Source organism: Lepidochelys kempii, chromosome 1, assembly GCF_965140265.1.
Source record: "Lepidochelys kempii isolate rLepKem1 chromosome 1, rLepKem1.hap2, whole genome shotgun sequence".
NCBI classification, from domain to species: domain Eukaryota; kingdom Metazoa; phylum Chordata; order Testudines; family Cheloniidae; genus Lepidochelys; species Lepidochelys kempii.
In genome coordinates this window covers 22,379,821-22,406,048 of record NC_133256.1, presented here as the reverse complement: position 1 = coordinate 22,406,048, position 26,228 = coordinate 22,379,821, and the positions used below count along the sequence as shown (strand labels likewise).

Sequence of the window (26,228 nt, the reverse complement as noted above, 5' to 3'; positions counted from 1 at the left end):
CCCTGATCCTCAGCCTGCCCTGAAACAAGTGGGATTCTGTGAAATCTTTGCAATGCAATGTTGTACAGTTAAGCAAGCAAAAATTAGGAAATACAAAGGTAATGAATGGCTGCAACCTTAACTCTGCCACTTTGCATGTATTATGATACATTCTTTAAAGTCAACGTCATATTGCCTTAGATATTGAAATGTATATGTGCTGAATTAACATTGTGTTTTCAATCTTGTCTTTTGCACTGCCTGACTTGAGCACTTAACTGTTCAGCTTTAACATTACATTAACATCTTTTTTGCATTTAGTATATGGAGCATCACTGAGTATATTCATATGCCACTTTTATACAAAATATTTGTAAATAAAAAATATTAAAGTCCTGTGTTTTGGTTTATATTGCAAAGTTATGCAGGTTAAATCTACAACGCTTAGTCACATGAAGAATTCATTCACTACCACTGGATTTACTTCAGTGGTTTTACTAAGAAAAGTGAACAGAAAATTACAATTTTGTAAAGAAGCAGATATATTACTGTCATGGAGGAAAACATTAGGACTAAGAGTGCTTTCCCCCTCCACCCATCCCACAAGTATTTGACTCCAATAAAAATAATAATGTAAGGTTTAGAATGTTTTATTTTTACATTACATGACAGCCATTAAAACAAGGATTATGAATGTAGGAAACAAGAAGACATGGACCAAACTGGTATCTAGATATTGAGACACAGTCCTCAGCTGTTTTAACTCAAATATAGAGACCTATCACCATTTTCATTCCAACAAGGAAAAGAAAAGCTAAGCTATCTGTAAAAGATTTCGAAAAATCTGAGACTGGCACACTCACTCTACTAAGTCCTGATAGTCTAGTACATCAGTTCTAAAATGTTACCCAAAACATACAGCATTCAGACTTCAGAAGGTCATGTGTTTTAGAAATGCTAATGGAAAAACAGTCCTTCCAACATTCCTCCTACAATCCTGACAGAGCCCAGCTGATTTTTTTTTTATTTTTGAGCAATGTTAGTTTACCATTACAAGCAAATAAGATATTGCACACAAACCTAGCTTGCAAAACCCACTCAACTTGGGCCATGTATGTTGTTTTCACAAGGAATTATAAGTAGCTGATGATCATCATTATTATGGTAAAGGATGAACAGGTAGGTTTTGTGCATGGGCTGGTACATTTTCATGACAATTTTGTTAAGTCTGATGTAAATGTTAACATATATGGCATTGTGAAATTAAACAAATGGGAGCTGAAATGTGTTAAGATTGGGACAGAATTACTGTTATGACATAGGTTCTATTAAGTAATTATTTTACTGTGTGTGGCAAAAGCTTCCAGCAAATAAACCAGATTAAAAAAAAAATGCATACATCCTTACTTCCCATTCACAGGCATTTGTTGCATTTCCATTGTCTGATCTTTTTAGTCGAATGCAAGTAAAGCTCATATTTTCCCTGAAAAGCTAGGAGACTCTGATCATAATTCAGCCATGGCTGCCCTGAACAGCCTATAAACAACAGAAGTAGGAAAGGAATTAGCATGTCAAGATTTCACTTTAGAACACAAAGGTGAAGTGTCATCTGTAAAAATATGCAGAGAAAGAAAGAAGTGGATTTTGAGCAGATATTTATTTATATTAAGTACCGTATTAAACTTCATGGAATTGTCTATGGTCACGACTGTCTGCTATATCAAGGGGAAAGCATTCTTCATCGATTAACGGAACAACTGAATATGAAGAAACACGAATGAATGTGTCAGATAAAACTGTTTTGCTATGATGGTTGAACTTTAGGAGTTTGTTCCCTTTTGAAGACCATTGGAATGCAATTTAGTATTGATGCTTAAATCAAGTAGATTTAATCTAAACTGATACTCGTCAAGTCTTTTTTGTAAAACTCATTTAATTTTAGTGTGTGTGTTTGTATTTTAAGCAATCTACTGTTTGGACTACCCTCTCGAAAGCTCAGCCATTGCATTCCTCCCTCTCATTGTCTTGTCATTTTCCATGTGGCAAATATTAACTTCCACACACTGCTGTTTCTTAAGAAGCACAAGTCACTGACACCTGTTTTTTTACATTTCCTTTGTTCATGGTCTACATCAATGGAATGACAGCTCTGGAGTATGGTTTATGGGCTAACCAGCACTCTTTTGGTGGAAGGGTTGCTGTTTTTGTAGCCATAGCTGGGTAGAAATAGCCTAGTCTTGAATTAAAAGTGGCTATTGGTTATTTTTAAAATTTTCAGTGACAGACTGGTGGATTTTTAAAAACACATATTTGGAATTCAGGGGACATTTCTCACCAGACTGTAACAGTTTTAAGATAAGGTAAAACTTTGGACTGAAACCATCCTTTCTCATTTTGGAAATATTAGTTTTACAAAGAAATTTTCTACTGGAATGAGCTACAGAAATGAAAATGTTATTTAAAGTATATTTATGTCATAGGTGTATTTTAATTCTCTTTTCTATAGATATATTACTCATTGATTTAATTCAGTCAAGAATCTACCATATTGTCAATCAACTACAATGATCCAGAAACAGTTTCTGGCTATGGAAAGGGCTTAATTATTAAGCCACATCTTCCTACAAAGCTTCAGTATTTCTGATTGGTAAAAAGCATTTCTCATTGAAATAATACTGAAGTGGAGCACAAGTCCTCTTCCATCAATTTGACTGTTAAGTTAATTAACTCTTCAGGACAAAATGGTGATCATATTTAATCACAAGATAAAGTATCGTTTTTCAAGACAGCTCAATTGGTAGCTTCGGTGATACAGAAGTATATCTTGGGTCAAGCTTAGGTATGAAATTCTTGAAGTTCTTAGATGCTTCAGTACCAAATACATCTAATACTTGTCTATTCATGACAGCAAACCTGAAATAGAGAAGACTCATGACAAAATGAACACTTTTTCCATTTAATAATAAATAAAATTACTTTAAAGTTATTCTACGTTGTAATGATGAAATATTGCCCATATCTTTAAACCTGCACTTCTTATGCAGGTAAAATACCTGTTAAAGTCAATAAGAGTTTAGTCAAGCAGAAGAATTATTGTAGGATATGATCTTAAGTTTGCAATCAGATCTTTAAAAAACTTTAACTGCATTTGATTCAATGTTTCAACAAGCTGGGTGCTAAAAGCTTTTACAAACAGCAAGTAGGTTTTAAAAACTGTACTGGATGCTAAGGGCGGACACACGAGAGAGGTAATTCTGACTAGTACGTAAAATGGGGACTCAGTTATCGTCTTATGTTCTTAGAGAATTGCAAGTTTTTCATTTTGGACACCACGGGTGCCTTTTTATGTTTGAACAATACAAATGCTTATGAAGTGAATCACTTCGCATGTGATTTGTATTTTATTTAATACATTTGACTATTTCTACCAGAAAAAAAAAATGCCCTTTTCTTGTCCCCAGGATGAGCAAAAGCACAGTTCTGTCTACATGTCTCCTGAGTTTCCTTTAGTGGTTTCACAACATTTTCTTATTTTTTAAGATGTTTTCCCTCCCCTGTTACCGTGAAAGACTCACACAAGCAATAGGAGAAAATGACTGCCTACTCAGCAAAAGAGTCAAACTGATTATACACAAAGCAGGAGGTTGGACAAGATGACCTCCTGAGGTACCTTCCAACTCTGATATTCTATGATTCTATGAAAGTAGTATCAAAACACAAAACAAAGTGAAAAACATGCAGCTTTCTCCCTGTAACCTCTTTCAATTACAGTAAGCTTAGGGCAAAATAATTCAGGAAGAAGTGTGATTTTCAAATTGACATATTGGTCTTTTGTGCAATTTTGCACATTATCAAGTTATCCCCATTCAGTTTGGTTCTGTTTGGGGAATTATGAGCTTCCATAATTCTTCCCATTTTGGTCAGTCTGCTTTTAGATTGCTTGTCAAGTGATTCATCTTGTATTGAGTGCTGCGTTCTGCTGCATTGTCAAAAGAATATTTTAGATTTCCAGTGCAAATACAGAATAAAACAGGATTCAGCTGGACACAGAATCTAAAAAAGTTTATGATTATAACTGGTCAAAAATTTTAAAAGAAACATACCTTCCAACAAAAAATATGGTCTTTTTTCAGAAAAGGAGCTTTTCATGAAAAATTGTCAAAATCTTCAAAGTTTTCAACTTTTTGTGAGAATTTTTAATATGTCTGTCAACTTTTGTATTGACATGTTTACCAAAATTGTGTTTGAAATCACTGTAAAACATTTTTATTGCATGAAAATGTTTGGTAATGATTTTAAACGTGATTTTTGGAAATCGGCACTTTTGGTAAATGACAATGTTTGACAACTTTGAGAATGATTTTGATTTTAAAAAGATAAAATTACAGGGATAATTTCCTGAAAACAGATGATGGATCAATTTCAAACCCTGCAAAACATAATCAGGTCTTAAATTCTGAAACTGCAAAACTATTTTTTGACCAAGATGCTCTCCAAAGGTCCCAGTTAAACTGTCTCATGTTTAACTAGATACTCACTTTAGACTAACATTTTAACATTTCTGTAGAATATGAAACTAGGTTTTCTCACAAACTTTGAATCCAAAAGTTTTTGAAGTGCTTAATAAGTGACAGTCACATTCAAATAATTTTGACATATATTCACTACCAATTTTATCTAATACCTCATATAACACAGACTTCTCAAAGTAGTCTTTGACAGCAAGTGAATTAAAGACAATACCTGTCTAGCTAAAATGAAATTTGCTACTAAGCATTTCCAACCACCTCAGTTACTTACCTGCCTTTTGTCAATCGTAAAAGGAATTTCCAATAAGAAGGTCTCAGGGTCTGAACTTCCATCACAGCCTACAATCAGAATATTGATCATAATTTCTCCCAGTAAATAATTAAAACATGGTCAGCCATAGATACTAAGAAAATTAAAGTGAGCTACCTGCAATTCTTACTCTCTAATGATATGTAGGCACAAGAGAGCCATACTCTTGGGTATGTGCTAACTGCAAATGACTAGTGAGAGAACCATAGCTAAAGTCTCTGAACATCAGATCATAGCACGGTAGCATGTCTGTTCCCCTACATGAAGCCCTGGTCACCTGAGATGCCTCAATCCATCAGTTACCTTAGACGTAAAGATAGAAAATATACCATTTTATGGAGATGCTTTGTGGGTGACTAGAGTTGTTTTGGTTAAGCACCAGTGAATAAGAATTGAAAGTAAGTAACTTGATTTATTCTAAAGGAATGGTACAGAAAACATATTCTCACTCCCGGAGAATAAAAAGCTCCAGAAATGCATTCAGCCTGAACAACAAAAGTAGGGTTGGCAGATTCTGACAGCAGCATGCAGATGGCAGGATGGAGTAGCAGAAAGTGGCAGGCGAGTAGGTCAACACAGCCAGGGCCTTTGCAGCAGCCGTGGGAGGTAGATTCAACCAGCACAGCCAGGGCCGGACTGGGGAAGGCAAGAAGAGGAGTAAACCATGGATGAAGAGGTGGTTTTGAGGCACTATAGAAAGGTGGTGAAGGAGTAGGTGATTCACGAGGGAAGAGAGAGGAGATGACTGCAGCTTGCTTCAAGTTACAAAACTGGAGATTTCCTTGTTAGTTTCTCCTGATTTTTCAAATCTACAGTTGCAGTTAAAGTGGATTGAGTGTGAAGTTTTCCAATTCAGCAGTACTCTATGGTTGAATATTAAAACTTATTGTCTGTCTCCTGGAGCAAAATACTAAGTGAGGTGAAGTCTCTGCCAATCAGTCCATTTTTAATCGTCTTTGGTTAATACAGCTTGAGATTCTTTTTTCCATAGAAGTCAAAACCTGCTTATGATATCCACATTACATTACAAATGGATAAACAGTCATGGAAAGACTAAATTATCTTCCCACCGTAACAGTACAAAATCAGTGTGGCAGATACAGAAATAGGAGCTACATTGCACTAACTCCTGCTTTATCATGGAATCTCCATTTCAACCCATTATTTTAATCAAAATTTGAAATAAGTTGAAGGAATTTTGTCTTTTATTTGAAGGCAAAATACGTACCGCCTGAAAGCAGATTGCTGTGGAAATGGCATAGATGATGCTGTCTGCATGAGGAAAATAGGGAACCTTTCCTGCTTCAATGCCTTTGAAGTACATGGTCTATAAAAACAAACAAAACACATGTTGAGTAAATCATACCAAAGGAAAATGCATGTACTTTGTCGTCAGTTATGGTCCCATTCCTGAAGTCCCCTGCCAAAGTTGTGACAGCTACTGAAATTCATGTGACATTTTCTTATGCAAGAGCCATGACCTGCAAGCTCATCAGTGTTCTGTAATTTATTTATGGATTTTTCACACTGGAGTGACGTATACATTCAATGCATGGCAAGACTTACTAAAGGGTTTTCCAACATTATTGGCTGCAGACTAGCTGCAGGAGGAGGGCAGAAAAGAGAAGCAGTGGAGGTAAGGAAAGCTCTATGAACTCAGATCCAGCCCACCCTTTACAGCTCTGGGGAAAGCAGTCCATTTTCTCTCCCTGCTTAAGTGATTTCTGATGCAGTGATTTCTGATGCAGCTAGCAATGGGAACAACTCCCCTGTTCCTGTGGCATGCAGTTCACTTGTACCCAATGGAACCACCAGCAAATACCGATTCCCCTGCACCATGCAACAAGCAGCATGTAGCCTTCCAGAGAATGGGGGACTGTAATGGGAGAGCCACAAAACAAGGAAAAAGAGAGCAAATTAAAATTAAACTAGAAAGCTTTAAAAGAGAGAAAATAAAAAACTTGATGAGCAGGAAGAAAGAATAAAGACAACAAAAATAAAAGCAGACACTATAAAGAGCATGTAGAGAGAAGTATGGGGACAGTGATCTCTTTGTACCAGGGGTTGGTATGAGGGATGGGAATGCCCATCCACCAATCACTCCAAAGGAGGCTGCAAACAAACCACGGTTGGGAACTAGTGATGATGTAAATAGATGCGCAGTTTGTCAGTGCATTGATCGTTAGAAGCGTACCATTAACATAGCTTTTTCCATCTTCAAAGCTATTTGAACGTTAACTAGTCGTCACATACCTCTATGAGGAAAGTCAAGAAACACCACTGTTACACTCTGTACCTCAAAGTAGCACCCCGGAACCCCCATATTCACTACTCTGATATGATTATGAGATGTTTTGTACAAAGTATGCCTTGTATACCTATGTATCATTTAAAAAGTCTTGATCTGCTGAATGTTAATATCCTGTTGAGGTGTATATTCTGTTATTGTATGTGAAGTTATAAAGAATTGCTGTGTGTGCGTTACTGAAATATGTCATGAAGTGGGGAGTACCCAGCTAGCATTTCAGTAGCTACAAAGGAGCAACTATCACTGCCCAGACAGGGACTGATGGCCCATCAAGAAGAATCCACTCTTCCAGAGACTCCTCAGAGAGAGCACATACGCAATTAGGACTGCCTGACCCCACATCACAGCAAGGATCTTTCTAGTACCTGGAAAAAAGTATAAAAGAGGGACAGTGACGTCATCACTTGGCCTTTCTCCTCCCCCATCTCAACACCTGGAAGATCATCTGGAAGACACAGACTTTGAACTGGGGAGATTGGTCCCAGACTGGGAAGGGAATCTAGCCTGTGTATTGACAACTGTAAGCTGCCCCTAATATCTATTAGGGTGAGAGACTGCTTGATTCAAATATTGCTTAGTCTGTAGATTTTAGACTGCAAGTTTATTCTTATTTCTTAGGTAACCAACATTGACTTCTAATCTACCTTTCTGTAGTTAATAAATCTGTTTTATATTTTACCTAAAACAGCGTGTTCTTGGTTGAAGTGCTTGGGGAATCTCAGCTCAGTTTACAAAGGTTGGTGCATGTCCACTTTCCTATGATGAAGTGGCAAACTAATGAATGAGCTTGTACTGTCCAAGGGAGTCTTGAGCCGTGAAAGATGGTATATTTCTGGGGTGCAAGCGTAGGAGCTGGGGTGACTTGCTGGTGCCTCTCGCTGTATGATTCATGAGTGGCTCAGGGAGCATTCATGCAATTTAGCTGGCTGTGGGGTTCCACATGCTGATGGCTGAGTGATCACAGCACCTGGAGGGGTTTGCTGCTTGTTACTGACACAGCATTGTGTGAGACAGCCCAGGCTGGAGAGTTATGGGGGCACAGCAGTCCCACAGTTCCGGGATCCTTTCAAACCCACATTACAAATGTGACTATTGTGGCAGATGGCTTAAATGACGTGTCCAGATCAACGAAAGTAGTATAAATGCTGAGATTAGAATGCAGAGGTTCCTGGATCCTATTGAACAGCACTACATTAATGAGTACTAGGGAACTTTTATGTGCACTTGCAAGGTCTATTTGGAGCAATTAGTGTGCAACACATTAGTGCACTTTATTCATCTTCTCCCTCCCCCCGCAGTGTGCATTACACCACCCGTAGATAAGCCTTCTGGTTCCTGAGTGCCTAAGGCACTTTTGAAAATGGGATTCTGGTCCCTAAGTCACCTAGGTGCATTTAAAAAATGTACCCCAAATGTCTATATGACATTGCACAGCATGGATTTGTTTATTTTAAAGGGGCATTGTAGATCTTGGAGAGTACAGGAGGTAATCTCTGTGATACATGCTTCTTTTTAAAAAGAACAAAGCCAAACAAAGCGGTAAGTAGTCAAATACAATGGATATTTTGCTACCCTTAAACAACTCCAAATCACATACTTTCTTTTTGAGAAAACATTTAAAGTTTATTTTCTTGAACACAGCTTGACCTTCCAAGCAGCACACGCCTCTTTGGTCAGTTACCCTTGGCTTGTATAATATGGTAAAAGAAGTAAAAACTGAAATAAACCCATGCAGTATTTTTGTTATTTCATTGCAGCCACAATGTCTCAGAGTAAAGTCCAGAGAAAACCATCAGCAATACAGCATAACATTTTATTTATTATAAATGTAGCCCTGAAGTACGTAGAACTAATACAACAGGGATAACCCTATGGGACTGAGTTGTGTTGACATATCATTACGTAAACCACCTTCAGAATCTGACTCTGGATTGTAAGGAACATGTAGGACCACATTACATGTTTCTCTTTGTTTCACATTTCATCTTATTCTTCACATTTTTCTCTCTCTTTTCTTTAAAACAAATCCATAGCTAGCAGAGGAGCTGGATTAACAGTATTAGAGATTGGAGTCCTGGAGGTGAGTGGAAGGAAGTGGCAATGGTTCGGGGTCTTGGCATAATGGGCAGACACTATCAGTTTATCCCAGTGCGGCTGCTAGAGGAAGAGCCATGAATAACTCATGATTTCATAGAAAAATCACAGTGAAACTTAAAAAAAGACTCCAAAGAGTGATCTCCCCTTTTCTTTCCCAATTCACATATTCATAAACTATGACTATAAATATGGGTGTATGAACAATCCCTGAGTTGTTTGCATAGGCAGTCACTCTTCATTTTTACTTTTTCCCAGGCTAACATAATTTTAATAGCTCATAGAAAACAGAATGGACTTTCAGACCTCAAAAAAAAAAAAAAAAAAGCAATGTAACTGGTGGTCACTTTCCAGGTTAGAATTTGATCAATTAAAGCAAACAGGAAAGCAATTTCATCTGCATGCTAAAACCAAAACTATATTGAGTTACTGTAATTCATAATTCAGACTAATGCCAAAATCAGAGAACAGAGGCAGGAAGTCAGCTGTAGGTTTTGGCAATAAATCTGAAGGGAAGGACTAGTTTTGATTTATGGTTTTGGTGGAAATTGACAAAATGCACATTCTTGGAACTTTTATATTTGAAATTCTGCAAAGGTGACACAGCAGGGGGCTACAAAAAGGAAATTAGGGGGAGATGAGGGGGAAAATATGTGCAGATAAATGGATAAACTGTTAGACTTAGTTCTGGAAAGGAGGGATATAAAGGAAATGAGACCACAGGACTGAGCCATCACTTGGGCACACGTCTGGTATAATGGAGCATCGTTGTACAATCTCACATTACATTTGCACTTTTGGCCAACGCTTGTAACATTTGTTTTCTTCCTCCGCTCTGTTACAACAGCTAAAAAGAAACACTCTGGAACTAGCAGTGTACCTTACTTACCTCCACTAGTTTGGAAGCCAGGTACATGGAGATAGTAGTGCTTTTGTAAAACATCATAGAAACTCCTGCCAGGGATCCTGCAACAGTTAGAAAACAAAATTATTGGTAAGAGCCTCAACTATTTCCTTGCTATCGCTCAACACCGTTCTGACATTACACAAACTTGTGACTCTCTCTATTAGCATCTATTACATCCAATGTTCAGTGATGTTTCTGTAGTGCATATGAAAGGGTCTTTTATGCTTTTTAGAAAGAACAGACTCCTGTAATTTTGAAACTGGGAGCCAAATCTTTAGCCCCGTAACCAGCTTCCTGGCCCCAAATCCCCCCCCACCCCCGAACTGGTCCAGAGGATCCATACAACAGTGGATGCTCTGGACCTGACTCTACACACCCACATCCCTGCTGCACAGCGGGTCCACAGGGAGCAGCACTGGGCACCACGCAGACAGTGCATACTTTGTACATACTCACTTCCCACCCCATCACAGCACAGTGGAACTGCATCAGTTCTACTGCCCAGGGATGTTCTTTGGCTCCAGCGGAAGGGCCAGGTTCTGTCCCTCTTTTTAAATGAACATGCTAATGTATACAGAGCAAGTTCTATTAGACATTGGGAAAGATCAAAATAAAAAAAGACAACCTTACTCTTGTGCCAAATACAATTTATTGCCCTTGATGCTAAACACAAACAATGCAAGTATAATTTATAAAAGGAAACTTCAGAACAAAAGTATTGCATTTACATTAAACCACCTAAACGCTGGTTTTCATTTCAACACAAGCTTCACATTTACTTTCCTGTTCTCAAAGCACTTAGAAATTCCGGAATAGGAACTCGGGACAGACTTCCAAATGCTCTCCAGTAATATTTCACAGTATATGGTGCTTTTCATCCTAAGTATCCTAAGGTGCTTTATAAATGATGGGGTAAATAGTGTTCTCTGTTGTGTGCATACGCTGTGGGGAGAAGAGCATGCACATGAAGTCTAAGTTGAAGTGTCGGAGTAAGATAGGATACTGGTCTCGAGTGCTACGCTGGGGAACTGGTTAATGTGGCCATCAGCACACAATGGTTCCAAGGGTTAGCCTGCTGGACAGATGATGGAATGTACTGCACAAACAAAAGCGGTTACACGCAAGCTATGTGCTGTCCTACGTATGCTATCAAGATGGCTTGATGACCTCCTTTTCCTCCTGCAATGCAGCTCCTAAAGTGTAACGGCAGGATTTTGCTCTCTATGGGTAGGTTTACACTGCAAGCAAAGATGTGCTTGTAGCATGGGCAGGTATATCATGCTAGCTGTAATCTGCCTAGCATGGATAACAACATTAGTACTGACGCGGTGGCACAGGATTCAGCATGGGCTAGCTGCTACTGTACAAACCCTGCAGGGACCTTGGGTACGTGCTCGGGTTGTTCGCCCACACTAAAGTGCATGCTTCCTTCTCTAAACTACCATTGTTGCCCGTTCTAGCTATATTAAAGCTAGATTAGGTATGCCTATCCATGCTACAATCACATCTCTTCTTGCTGTGTAGAAATACTCTATGTGGTACTTACACACTCCCTGAAGGGGAAGGCAGAAGTTATCCAGATAACCAGGCTTGCTGCCCTGGGTGCCAACTTCCAGGGGATGCCGTGCTGCTCAGCCCCCCCCCCCTTTTTTTGCACTCCACTGACTGACTGCCCGCTCTTTTTTTGTTGTTTTTTTCCAACCTCTTGGTGGTGGTGGGGGGGAAGTGTGCCAAAATCTAGTCTACCTCTCAAAATGCCTACAGCCACTCCTGTGGACAATCTATGCCCAGCACATTGTACAACCAAAGGGGAGGGGGAAATTTGGTTAAAGATACTGGGGGCAAGCCCCCATTCTTATGAAGTGTCATGCAATCTTTAATGGCCACACAGGGAACAGAGATCCTTGGGATTTTAAGGCTTCATTCATTAGGATTGGGATTCAGGTTATGTCCTTTAGAAGGAAGAAAGTCTGTTTCACAAACACACACACACCCACCCACCCACCCATCAGGATTTGAACCTGTGGTTCCAGCAAGTCTAGGTGTTTTAGAGCTGCTGCTAGAGACTCAGCCATTCCTTCTGGCTAAGCAACAGTAGCTTGTTTATATTTATGCATTTAATCCAACCTTTTAAATCTAATGACAATATTACTGACTTGGGCACTATCCACTTCTTCTCATGGACTTACCTGCTATAAGAGCATGAAGTTCATCATCCAGGTTTCGTACCCAGCGCAGGAAGCAACTAGTACCCTGCATTTGTGGGGGAAATACAATAGCCTTGGTTAGTGTTTTATTTAAAATGTTATTAGTTTGGGGTTACATTACAGTATAATCCAATAATAATGTATAAACATATATATAAGGTATTCATGAAGGATCAACAATCACCTCATTAACAATTGTCCCGACTGCTACTATAAGCATTTATAAGGCACCCATCACTGGGGTTCCTGAGTGCACTTTATGTATTTTAGATTAGGAGCAAACTAAATTTTCTCAACATTCGGGAGCATATACTGTGTGATCAATCAAACTAACCTTAAACTTACTCTGAAGGGAGAGGGGAAAATCCACCTGCTGTCTGATCACTGTCCATATATTTGGAGCAGCTTAATTTGCTGATCAATCTCTCCCCTCCCCTGTTCAGCTGTGAGGAACAAGAGTAGCCAAAGAGGGTGGGAGGGGTAGAGGAGGGTGACTTTGGTTGACCTCCACTAGGGCCAGAACACCCCCCAGTTCCTCATGTGTCCACCCAACAGGCTCACGATGTTTTGATAAATCAGGGCTCCCAGTAACCTAAAGAGCAACTTTAAAGTTTTGCAAATAGCTAAAAGTCCCAATGGAATTGTGGTGTTGTTGTTGCCATGTTGGTTCCATGACACAAGAGACAAGGTGGGTGAGGTAATCTTTGATTGGACCAACTTCTGTTGGTGGAATGAACAAGCTTTCAAGATACACAGAGCTTGTCCTCAGATCTCATTGTCCTAGTGGAATTCCGAGTAACCTGTTGTTATTATGAGCAATTCATAGACCTGTAGAGATTAAGGCCAGAAGGAACCATTAGCATAGATAATCTAATCTAGCCTTACCTCCTGTACAGCACAGGTCATTAACTTTCACCTAGTTACCCTTGTATTGATCCCCAAAATTTGTCTTTGACTGAAGCATAACTTGTGTTTGACAAAAGTATATCTTCTAAAAAGCATCTGAAGATATCAAGATTTTTGAAGTGGTCCATGATGTGTCCTCACTGCATCTTGTATTCCATTTTTTTGGCTTGCAATAAGTGAGTGGTTAGAAGGTACTACACAAGATCTGCTTACGTTACACTATGCTTAGTAGGTGAGGTATAGATGTGGTTCTCTGTGACATATCTCAAAGCAGAAATAAAAAACAATGTAACACACATTCAACATGTAGTCACCCTTCAACATTAAAAACATCAGGCAGAATATTTCACCCTTTATAAACTCCAGTAAAAGATTTGAGTAGCTGTCATTTTTGTAAACTCTCAACAGCTCATTTGTGCAGTTCTACCAAAATTTTTAATCCCGGTAATTAACAATTACTTGTGTCTAATTCTAGCCACTTTAAATTAAAAGTGAAATTCTGTTTTCTTGCTTTGCAGCCTGTAACAGTTGATTACAAAAGTAAGACAGTAGTTTTTAGCTTTTGAATACTCACATATTTATGTCTGAATACGCAATAGAAATATTGTTAATTTGGTTAAGGATATGAAATTGCTATGGTTACATCAACATTTGAGTATTGCAGCATGCTCTGCGTGTGGCTATAGGTTGGGCCAGATTCTCAGCTGCTGTAAATCAATATAATTCAGTTGATTTCAAGGGAGCTGCAGTAATCTACATCAGCTGACAATCCAGTCTACATCAGTTTAAAATCTGGAACTGGAGTAGAAGGTGGCTTCCCAACTGGTGAGTGGAGTGTCATAGGAGTAGCACAAGACACTTTATCCTACAATTTTTTGCTGGTAGCTTCAAGGTTGTACAAGGAGAAGGGTGAAAAGTTGTTCACTTTAAGTGCTGAGGATAGGATATGAAGCAATGGGCTTACATTGCAGCAAGGGCAGTTTAGGTTAGACATTAGGAAAAACAACCTGTCAGCGTAGGGAACATTCCAAAAACTACCTAGGGTGGTTGTGGAATCTCCATCATTGTCTAACCTGTTCTTAAAACCTCCAAACACCTGTCAGGACTGGTCTACTTAGTCCTGCTTTGAGTGCAGGGGATTGGACTAGATGACCTACTGAGGTTCCTTTCAGTCCTACACTTCTATGATTCTAAGGTAGAATTGAAGATGTTGCTTATGAGCTAAAAAACCCTAAGTGGCCTGGGAGATGCCTACTTGAAAAAGAGCCTCTTTTCATGGGCAATACTGTCTCTCCTGCAGATAATAGAGGTGGCTGAGCTAGAGTCTCCTCCATATAACAGAAAGGGCTGCTGACACCATCCGTTTCACTTTAGAATTCACTCCCCTCTAGGTCTGAAATTGCTCAAATCCACTCACTTTCAGGACATACTGCAAATCTCATCGGTTTTTTTGAGCACTCGTGGGGAGAATGGAAGAGCAGATCCTGAGCCTGGGCATTGGCTTGACATTTATGATTTGATTACAGCTAGACTTTGTTATGGGCTGAGGGTCTGTACAATGTCAGAATGTTTAAGTAAAGACGGGGGGGCTTTTTGTTATTTTCGAAATCAACATAAATAAATGATACTAAGTTTTCAATGTTTTTGCACTTACTTTGTATATACTGACAAAAGATCCCAGAAAGGCTCCAAGCTGGAAGTTTTCTTTGTTATAGAATAGAGAAAGCAGCCGGGAAGGTTTTGTAAATAGATGCCTGAACGCTGATGGGATTCGAAGGCAACACTGGATCAGGTAACCAACACTAAACATTCTAATGAAGCCCTGGAGGAAAAGTTAAGAAACAGCAACTTTAAAAAAAATTGGCAAAAAACATGACCTACACGAGTGTACTCGTAGCTTATTTTTGAAATGCAGCATTTTAAAAGCCCACTTTGTTGACATTATCTGAAATGTACCCTCCCTTCTTGGAACTTGAAACTAGCTTTTTGAACTAACTTCCCTGCAAAATAACTAAGGAAATAGAATCCTAGACCGCCTAGATTGACTGTCTTTCTTTTAACTTAAATGGATACTTAAAAGGTCTCAAAGGACACACACTATCTCTCAGAATCTCCAAAATTCTGTTCCTTGAAACAGTCCTGATGGCTTAATTTCCAAATTATTCTCTCCCCACCTTCAACCACAGTTGGGTATGGAAAGGCAAACAATGTGGTAAAGAAAATAAGCCACATACTCAAACATCTGGAAGAAGTGCTGAGGGAGGGGAAAAGCCCATAACAAAACAAAGTCCTTTCAGAAAATGTGTGAATTAGACAGTGACAGTGACTCCTTGGCATGTTCTCTCAACAAACAACCGACCTGGAGGCTTTGCAAAGTCTGCTATGAAGAAAGTGCAAACCCAGAAGAGATCATGTGCAGAACTATTAAAAAAGACAAACACAGGCTCATATGGAATTCTTCCTACTGCTCCACCCTGAAAGGCTGATATGTCTCAGAGTTTGTTTTGTAAAGTGCCATAACTGAGATTGGGTTGGTTCTTTCGTTCTAAATTCTTTTCTTTTTCTGTTTCTTGTAATTTTCTCAACAGTTTCTTATGCTTATTCTTAGCCCGCAGGTAACCATCTCTGAAAAGTCTGAAGAAAATCTGTCCACTCATTTAAAAAAAATCATCCAAGTGTGAGGGAAAAAAAGCTTCAGCCTTTAAGAAAATTATTTAGAGGCTTCTTTTTTCTTCTTCTTTTAACGGTTTGATAATTTAAGAACAGTTGGTTTTAAAGCATAAATCTAGGTATTTATCACTCTCTCTCCACATAGCAGAAAATGCTTTCTTGGTTGGAAACATTTCATTTGAAAGTATCTGAACATCGTGTGCTGAGCACTGGTAGTACATTCTTACTGAATTAAGCAGGCCTCTGAGTGGGATGTTCCAAATGTTCAAGGTTTCTGTTATTTGTTTATAAAACCAGTGGGCAGAGGATTGAAATTAGCAATCTGTCCAATTCAGAAATTAAAAATCTGTGCATCATACAGAACATTTTAATCCCTCATAAAGAGTCCCAAAACTTTATTCTGGTTAAACATCATCAGCAACACCCATTTCTTGCAACAATAATATTCCATAACTTTTTACTTATGAAACTGTTTATGAAACAAAGTAAGTGGGGTACAACAGTTAAATAACAATGTCTGGAAGTGGATGGACAGTATTAGTGCATTCCGGAATAAGTGTATTGTGTCTTTTACAATGGTGCTAGTGAAAAGGCAGTAGCCAGATGTATGAAATAGCTCCTATGTCTCCATCGCATGTGGCTTTAAAAGCTAAGTAAATGATATCCTCTGGGGAACTTTTATCTCATATTTTCTAAATAGTTTATATCACAGTGAGGTGTGATCATATAATGAAAACCTCTATTTCAAAGTTTATGAGCAAGGCAGAATTAAATTTACTCCGTGAATCTTAATTCTGAATTTTCTGACTTTTGTGTAATTAAAATGTCAAATTTAAGATGAATTTAGATTATGTGAAATTATGGGAAGTTTTACAATAGTCACAAACATAGGACAAAAAACATTTTTATAAACAAAAAACTCAGAGCCCTCACTTTTCACCCACCAAAAGAAAAAGGTATTTTAGTTCTGATGGACTAGAACACGACATTGTATTATGCTGTTCCAATCTGCAAACTGTCTAGCACATGAGTAACTCATGAACAAGTCCCATTGAAATGTGTGGGTCTGCAGGATTAGGGCCTTAGCTCTCGTGTGCAGCGAACAGTAGCAAGACATATAAATACTGAATCTTTATCATTAGTTCAGTGAGCAATAAGGAGACAATATAACAAGCACTTTACAGCTGATTTGCATTACCTGTAGTCACACAAAAAATTCAGTTTTGTAAATTATAAGATCATCAATTATCACTTTTATTCTCCATAGAAAGATATCAGATCACAGGCAAATGAATGGGGGAAAAGAAAAATATAAAAAATACACAAAAGACGGAAATTAATATACACTGAAATCTCTATATTAAACCTTTCCTTAGGAACAATCTGTGTTGCAGAAATTTTATGATTTGGATACGAAGAGCCAGAAATAGCAGTGCAATTAAATTACACATCTGCAAAAATCATCTGAGGAATTCAATTTTTTTAAAAAGATTCTTTAAAAATATCTTGATAGTATTAAAACTCAATTCCCCAAATGTATATATTCAAAACAGAGTTCAGTAATATACCAGAAGTCAGATAAATTGTAGCAATGTTTCCAAATAGTATTAAATCTATCAATTTTTTAATAAATTTGCTTTCAAATTAAATGTAGAATCATTTACAAATTGAACTGTTTGGTATAGTATCCCACATCTCTTGAAAGAATAATAAAAATAAAATAAAATAAAATAATTAAACAGATTGTAACTACTGGAGTATTCTCCTAATTTTCTTCTAGCCACCACAATTAGCAGGTAAACTGTATTGTTCATCTGCTGTTATCATCAACACTGGCACAGAGAAACTGAAGTTCATCATTTTAGGTACGCACTGTTGGCTAACATATATCTTCCTTTAAATTAGCTGCTGGAATCAAGTGGATCAAAGGAGAAAGGGAAGGCTCTTCAAATGCCTTTGTTGGACTAGATAACCCTTCACAGAACTCTACACAGCCAAGACACCCAGATTATTTCAAATTCTAAGTGAAGTTTATGAAAATGAGGTGATCCACTAGCCTGCTATCAAAGATAATAGGCTACTGCAGGTTATACTAGCTGGCTAATATGTGTCTAAATATGGAGAAGGAAAGAGAAAAGAGAATGTGATAGAAATGTATGCATAACTATGATAATAGGAAGACAAGCAATGGTAAGGGAAAATATAATACGGAGGAAAAACTTGGCATTATCACGGATAGTTCTCAGAAAATATCTGCTCAAACTAAAAGAATGTTAGGAACCATTAGGAAAGGAACAGATAAGAAGACAGAAAATGTCATAATGCCACTGTATAAATCCATGGTACACCCACATCTTGAATACTCTGTGTAGTTCTGGTTGCACCACTTCAAAAAAGATGTATCAGAATTGGAAAGGGTAGAGAGAAGGGCAACAAAAATGACTAGAGGTATGGAACAGCTTCCATGAGGAGAGATTGAAAAGACTGGGACTGTTCATCTTGGAAAAGAGATAACTAAGGGGGGATCTGATAAAGGTCTATACAATAATGAATTGTGTGAGAAAGTGACTAGGGAAGTGTTATTTACCCCTTCACATAACACAAGAACCAGAGGTCATCTGATGAAATTAAGAGGCAGCAGATTAAAAACAAACATAAGGAAGTACTTCACACAACGCACAGTCAACCTGTGGAAATCGTTACCAGGGAATGTTGTGAAGGCCAAAAGTATAACTGGATTCAAAGAAGAATCAGATAAATTCACGGAGACTAGGTCCATCACTGGCTAATAGCCAAGATGGTTAGGGATGCAATCCCATGCTCTGGGTATCCCTCAACCTCTGACTGTTAGAAGCTAGAACTGGATGACAAGGGATGGATCTCTTGATAAATCGTCCTGTTCTGTTCACTGCCTCTGAAGCATCTGACATGGGCCACTGTTGGAAGCAGAACAGTGGACTAAATGGACCATTGGTTTGACCAAGTATGCCATTCTTATGTTTGTTAAGGTAAATAAATTGAGCTCCTTGAGTCTATCATTGTAAGGCAGGTTATCTAATCCTTTAATCATTCTTATGGGTCTTCTCTGAATCCTCTATAATTTATCAACATCCTTCTTGAATTGTTGACGCCAGAATTGGACGTGGTATTCCAGCAGCAGTCACATGAGGTCCAAATACAGAGGTAAAATAACCTCTCTACTTCTACTCAAGATTCCCCTGTTTATGCATCCAAAGATCACATTGGCCCTTTTGGCCACAGTGTTACACTGGGAGCTCATGTTCAGCTGATTATCCACCCTGACTCCCAAATCTTTTTCTGAGTCACTGCTTCCTACATCCTGTAAGTGTGGCCCTACATCCTTTGTTCCTAGATGTATACATTTACATTTAACTATAAAGCTGTGCAACAGCTAACCACATGTTGTCTTAACTTAGGCCCTGATCATACGAACACTTATGCACATGCTAACATTACTACTATGTTAAGTCCAACTGAAGACATGGAATTTTATAGAATCTATACATTAGGCACCCAATTTTGAAAATTCTGGTGAAAATAATAAAAAAAATAGGTGCTGAATGGTTCTCTCTTTTCTCATCTCATCTCATCAAGGAGGGGAGAGGTATTTTCTGTTAGTTATTCTAGTTGTGTTGTTTTTATGTTTAGTCACTTTATCTTTAGTAAAAAAAAATTGTTACAATTATTCTGAATATTTTGTAAATATTTTATTACACATTCCCAGATCTATTCAGCAAAATACTTCACGTCCCACAGACTTCAATGGAACTTCAGCACATACTTAAATACTTTGTTGAATCAGAGGCTAACACTGTCACTAAGTTTGCTGAAATATTGCATAGTTCAAAGAAAAAGTAACAAAATAATATTGAACAAGATACTGAACTGTGTAAATATAAGAAAATAACTATTGTACTATACCTCCTCTAAAGCTTTATCTTAATGTAGCGAGCCTTGCCATAAAAAAACCAAGAGAGATAAATTCTAAAAAAATGCACTATTTTTAATGGGGGAAAAAAAGCATTTTAAAGATAAAATATAGCAGAAGCATCCGTAAAAGCTAAACTGCCTAGCTATCAATTTTTGCTTCTCCATAAATCAAAAAAGTAGATTATTAAAAGATCAAGTTCTGCTGAAGTTTCACCCAAAACTAGGACCATGTAGCAGGTTGTCCCACCTGTGCCAATCTTCTCCACACAGTACTCCTCTGAAAAAATGCCCATAAACATGGCCATATTATGGAGGAGGCTAATTCATGCCACTGGACATAGACAGCTCTCTCTGTCTGCAGCAACTGTGGACAATCTCCCATTACCCCTTAAAATAAATTAATAGACTAGCGAGTCCAAAATCAAACTACAGTGTGCCAGACATGCACAGCTGTATGTGTGCCACTGCTGATCTGTCTGCCCAGCACAGCACATTCCAGGTGCTTTATTTAGGATGTAGCTGCAAGTGGGATCAGTTACGAAGAGCCTCATGTAATTAAGCAAGTTTATTTTTTGCTGATCCATTTTTTTCCACTCACTTTAGGTTCTCAGATTATTGTATTGATCTACCATAGTAGTGTAGTTGAAAGAAAGAAAGATTCTTGTGCAGAAGATGATTTTCACAAACTTATAACTGACTCTTTTTATTATGAAAAAGCATGACCAACAACAGACTTCAGAGGCTAAGACATATGGAATCTGCATTTGCCCATTGTAACTTACATATTCTTTTTCTGTACTAAACTTTATACGTTTTCACCAGTCTCTGTGAGTGTTTACAAAAAATGTCAGATTCCTACTTACTTTAATGCAATATGAGATGCAATTATCTTCATAATGTTTACAGCATCTATGTCTTGGACCATGTTTGCATCTGCAAAAGAAACAATGAAATCCATATTAACCAGAAGTTGGTTTTACTGTAATCTACTGGAGATTTTATAAACTTTCTCTTGCTAAAAATGTATACAATAGTCTCTTGCTATTTCCCCATTATTTATTTTGCATGTCACGTTTTGACACAGTCCTACATGACGTTCTCGTAAGCAAACTAGGGAAATGCGGTCTAGACTAAATTACTATCAGGGGGTGCACAACATGTTAAAAGCTTGTACTCCTAGAGTACTCAATAGTTTGCTGTCAAACTGGGAGGGCCTATCCAATGGGGTCTCACAGGGGTCAGTCAGGGTCTGGTACTAGTTAATATTTTCATTAATGATTTGGATAATGGAGAGAAGAGTATGCTATACATTTGAAGATGACGCCAAGCTGGAAGAGGTTGTAAGCACTTTGGAGGACAGGACTGGAATTCAAAACAACTTGACAAATTGGAAAATTGGTCTGAAATCAACAAGATGAAATTCAAACAAGACAAGTACAAAGTACTACACTTAGGAAGGAAAAAATCAAACACACAACTAAAAATTGGTGAATAACTGACTAGATAATAGTAATGCTGAAAAGGATCTGGGGGTTACAGTGTATCACAAACTGAATATGAATCTACAATCTGACGCAGTTATAAAAAGGACTAATATCAATGTGGAGTGTATTAACAGGACTACTGTATGTAAGACACAGGGGGTAAATTGTCCCACTTTTCCCGGCACTTATAAGGCCTCAGCTGGAGTATTGTGTTCAGTTCTAAGCACAACACTTTGGGAAAGATGATGTGGTCAAATTGGAGAGAGTCCAGAGAAGAGCAAAAAAAATGATAAAAGGTTTAGAAAACCTGACCTATGAGGAAAGATTAAAAAACTGGGTATCTTTAGTCTTGAGAAAAGAAAACGGAGGGGGTACCTGATAACAGTCTTCACATATGTTAAGGGCTGTTATAAAGAGAATAGGAATCAATTGTTCTTCACGTCCACTGAAGGCAACACAAGAAGTAATGGGCTTAATCTGTAGCAAGGGAGGTTTAGGTTAGATATTAGGGAAAATATCCTAACTATATCGGAAGTTAAGCACTGGAAGAGGATTCCAGGGGAGGTTGTGGAATCCCCATCACTGGATGTTAAGAACAGGTTGGACAACACTGTCAGGGATGGTCGAGGTTTACCTGCCTTCTTTACCTGCCTCTGCACAGGAGGCTGAATTAGATAACCTCTTGAAGTCCTGTCCAACCCTACATTGCTATGATTCAATTGTAAGGCACTGTGTACTTTTATGAAGTCATCAAAGTACTGTACAAATTAAACAGTACTTTATTAGTATTTCAGAAGTACATGTACATGTATTTTGACCCAATCCTCTTTTCCATGCTAAGCTTGGGTAAACGGCCTATGCCTATGAATTCTCTACTGTGGCCTATGGGAAGGAATTGTGAATAATCCCTCCAAGACCATAGAGCTGTAGCTGGGCCATTCTGCAGCCTATGATCACTGACACTCTCTCCCACACCCACCCATATTAGACTGATGTTGCTGTTTTGGCCAGGGATCCACTGGCTATACTGCAATCCCTCCCTGTACCACCTTGTGGGCCTACTGGAGGGAACTGCAGAGGCCTCTCTCAACCATGACCATTCCAGTGCAGTGTAGTTCTGTCAGTTTCACTGTGGTATAGATTTTCTGTGGCCCTTACTTGGGATTAGGGTTTGGCTCAAAGCATAAAGAGGAGATGGTTTTAGGGAGGATGGGATGTGTGGATTTTACAGTAATTAGACTTGTATGACACAGAATTAAAGGTTTCAGAGTAGCAGCCGTGTTAGTCTGTATTCGCAAAAAGAAAAGGAGTACTTGTGGCACCTTAGAGACTAACAAATTTATTTGAGGAAAGTCATTTCATACTAGCTCTAAAAATGATATTTTCTTGTAGTCAATTATTTGTGGTTTAAAAGAAAATAAATCACATAATTTATATACTGTGTCAAATATCCTGGAAGCTTTGAATCATGTATTGTAAAGTATATTGGCCATAAATCATTCACAAGATTAGTTTATGTAGCAAAAATTGTAACGAGAACGTGATCAGGTTACAGACATTTAGAATCAATTATATCTGAAAGGAAACATATGGAAGAGAAACTTGAGAAAGTATTAGGATTAAAAATGCAATGGTTTTTGAATGTAGGGGAAGAGGAAGTTTGGAAATCCCAAAGGAAGTATACTCCTCATTTGTTAATCGTTTAGCCTTCTAACGTTGAACAAATACATTTTGGCTAGAGGGGCACTGATCATGCCTCACTATTTTCAATTAGTTCATGTCAAGGGTATTTAAAACAAAATAGGTATGAGGAACAAGAAAGGGATTGGCCTTCTAGCTATCCCTTAGCTCAATGCTGGAGGTAAGTGTTTCTTTCTATTTGAAGGGCTTTCACTCTGAAATAAGCACTCTTCACCACCCCTTTCACAACATGGAATACTTAGAACATCTTTTTTGTTACTGACTGTCAGGAACATACTGTAATAAGGACCTAGTCCTAAAAAGGGGGCTGAACACCTCTCCCATAGAAGTAAATAGGAGCTGAGAGTGCTCAACCCTACTCTTATTTGTGTAGGAAGGAGGCTTCTGCTATGCTTGATTTACCATCACCAGAAGTATTACAATCGAGATTTAGCTAGTGCTTCACCTGTAGACTTATACTGCAGTAATGCTGGATTTGGGACACAGAAGGTCAACCGTATTACCAAATGAAGAAGGGACAGGTAGGTGATGGAGGCTTGCTGTCCCACTTCAAAACCTGTGTCTATGGGAGAAAACAAGGGGTTTAAGGCTCTCCCAATGATTTTTGCTGCAGATGAGAGGTCAGACTAGAAGCTGACCTAGAACTTTCCTGCCAAAGTGGGGGGTAGATGAAGGCTGTTACCTAGTTAGTGAATTGTATATCTTAAGTAATATGAGCTAATGCTAATAAATAGGTTTATCTTTGTTTTACTTTGTTTTTAATAATAGCTCACCGTTTTGTTATTGTTGTTAATCAATAAAAGAAATACAAATCAAAATAGCATGAAACACTGTTGTTATATAAAATGGAATGAGCACGTGTGAAAGTGAGTAAAATAAAAAAGAATCAATTAGGGTTTGGGTTTGTTTTTTTGAACTCACACTTTGTCCACAAGTTTCTTTGTTAGAGCTATTATGTTCATTCGCCGCGATACTTCTTCCCGGTGCTTTATTTTTCTGTCTATTTTTGAAAATGCTACTTCTGGTGAAAATGAATGTGTGGGAATTTCTTCTTTACCTACAATGAATCTGGAAGGAAAAGGAAAACACAAGGCAATTATATTTGTTACTTAAAAAGCAAATAAAAAAACGAAGTCTTTAAAAATGGATTCCACAGAGTAGTATTAATAATTTTCCGCACCTTACAACTCTTCTTTTGAGCACGGCCTGAGATCCCAACTTTAGGAGGCAGGCAAGTGTCATTATCCCCATATTACCAAAAGCAACACAGGATCAGAGAAGTTGTACAAGGAAATGTCTGGCAGAGCTAGGAATAAAACCCAAGTTTCTAATATGACAGACACAAGACTTAATCATGCACTGTCTACATGCCTCCTATGGTGTCTGTAAAATGGAGCCACTCCTGTATTCCCAGAGTACTTTGTAAATATAAACCACCATTAACAAACATACAGGACCCAGGACAAAACACAGTAGCAACCGATTTCTGCTTATTCCCAGTAGAATGCTGGGATTTAGGATTCCTGTCTCTGGAAGAGGAAATGTTTAACGCTCCTTCTCACACATACATCACCTAGCCCCATGCATTAGCACTGTATTCATTTATTGTAAATCCCCTTTTGTAAAACAGTCACACATTTGAAAACTCTCCTTTCCTGCCAATTCTATATTATGGCCTCTTTGAAATATACAATATGTCTCAAAATACAGGAAAGGTTTATACCAGTACGGTTTTTGTTAAGGAGATTCTGGTGTCCTATAAAGCAGCTTCCAGTATACACGTTTCCCCAAAACGGTCACTTTGAGCTAAAACTACTGGGTTTGTTTTTTTAGATACTTACTTAAGCGCAGAGAATGTAAATCCTTTCAAACCATCTTTGCACCTGAAACACAAAAATTAGACTTTTGGTTTTGTGTGACAAACTGCATACAACGAAAATAAAATCTCAGAGATGAAATATTGATGTAAAGCTGCCTAAGAACAACAAAAATTTGAGGATAACGATTTGATCATTAATAAATCCAATAAAGGAAAATAAGTATGCAACTAATTTATAGCCAACGGGGATAACACAGTTTTCAGCATGAAGTACACCATGGCCTCCTGGAATTTCCTGGGAGACTGTGAACAGAGAACACCCAGAACCTCCTGTGTCAAAACTTTTTGATCAAAACTGATAGGGATATGCAGATCTTTAAAGAAGGAAGATCTAAGTTCTACCCCTGCTGTGACCATGAGACAAATATTGGCCATGGTCTACAGAAGTAACAACGTGAATTCTTACGTGGCCATGGATTTGTTAGTTTTACAAAAAACTGTCACAATGTGCTTGACAAAACATAAACCTACTGAAAGGGATGAGAAGTGTTCTGCACGCTTTTTTTTTTAAAACACACTTGGAGTTTGAGAGCTAGTGTCTTCCTTCATATGGGAGCTGAATCCTGCACTCCTTATTCTGGAAAAAACTTCCACTGTAAAAGTCACAGCATGTCAATTGTATGGCAGTTGCTCTGGTTCTGCAGCCCTTCTGCATGAGTGTATGGGACTACTTTTCTGAATAAGGGTAGCAAGAAAGGGCCCTAGATTTGTAAATGCTAATGCTGATTGCGGTATAATATGTAAGCTTTCCTCTAATACTTTGACGTTTTAATTGGCAACTGGAGTTTCAGGAGTTTGATGTTTTCTGAAGTGGGTGTGTTGACTGCAATTGGAGCCTGCAGCTGCTACGGATTCTTCCTGGATGACTATCAGCGTATCAGTGTCCTGCTGCTAGAGAAGCAAAGAGCAGCACTTTTTACTCTAGACATTTGTATTTTTTTTTCTTTTTAGAGGGCTATAAATCAGAGGGGAATGGATCATGATGAAAGTGCACTACAGTCAGGATATATGACACATAAAAAAGCTGCTATTTTATTCCATTAGTTAAAGAATACATTGTATGCTAACAGAGATAAAATCCTGCCATTAAGATAGCCAGTTGCCAAGGCTGGGAGAATAGCAATGGTTGAGCAGAAGGTCCTTGTGCCATGCTGCCCACACAGGCCAAGATGCCTCAGGAAAGCTTGGGGCACCACCATCCCTAGGACATGTAACTGCTATTCCAAGAAAGGAGCAGGTGTAGAGCATTTAGTGCCTGCTGCTGATAGCAGTATGTGTATGGGAAAGTGGGGGAATGGAATGG

At 38.2% G+C, this 26,228-nt stretch overlaps 1 protein-coding gene across 4 annotated transcripts in view; it reads right to left on the bottom strand.

The window, feature by feature from the left end:
• Positions 1-613: 613 nt before the first annotated feature.
• TMEM135 (transmembrane protein 135) overlaps positions 614-26,228 on the bottom strand; it is a 383,037-nt gene continuing 357,422 nt past the window's right edge. For 3 of the 4 annotated variants that reach the window (XM_073336701.1, XM_073336686.1, XM_073336694.1), the window contains 9 exons: positions 24,888-24,929; positions 23,968-24,114; positions 20,725-20,794; positions 14,895-15,062; positions 12,317-12,380; positions 10,110-10,186; positions 6,047-6,145; positions 4,780-4,847; positions 614-2,892 (listed from right to left, as the gene is read on the bottom strand). In XM_073336701.1, the coding sequence (XP_073192802.1) occupies positions 2,760-2,892; positions 4,780-4,847; positions 6,047-6,145; positions 10,110-10,186; positions 12,317-12,380; positions 14,895-15,062; positions 20,725-20,794; positions 23,968-24,114; positions 24,888-24,929 (868 nt within the window). In that variant the 3' untranslated portion in view covers positions 614-2,759. The remainder of the gene's footprint in view (positions 2,893-4,779; positions 4,848-6,046; positions 6,146-10,109; positions 10,187-12,316; positions 12,381-14,894; positions 15,063-20,724; positions 20,795-23,967; positions 24,115-24,887; positions 24,930-26,228) is intronic. The other variant, XM_073336705.1, reaches the window with a different exon arrangement.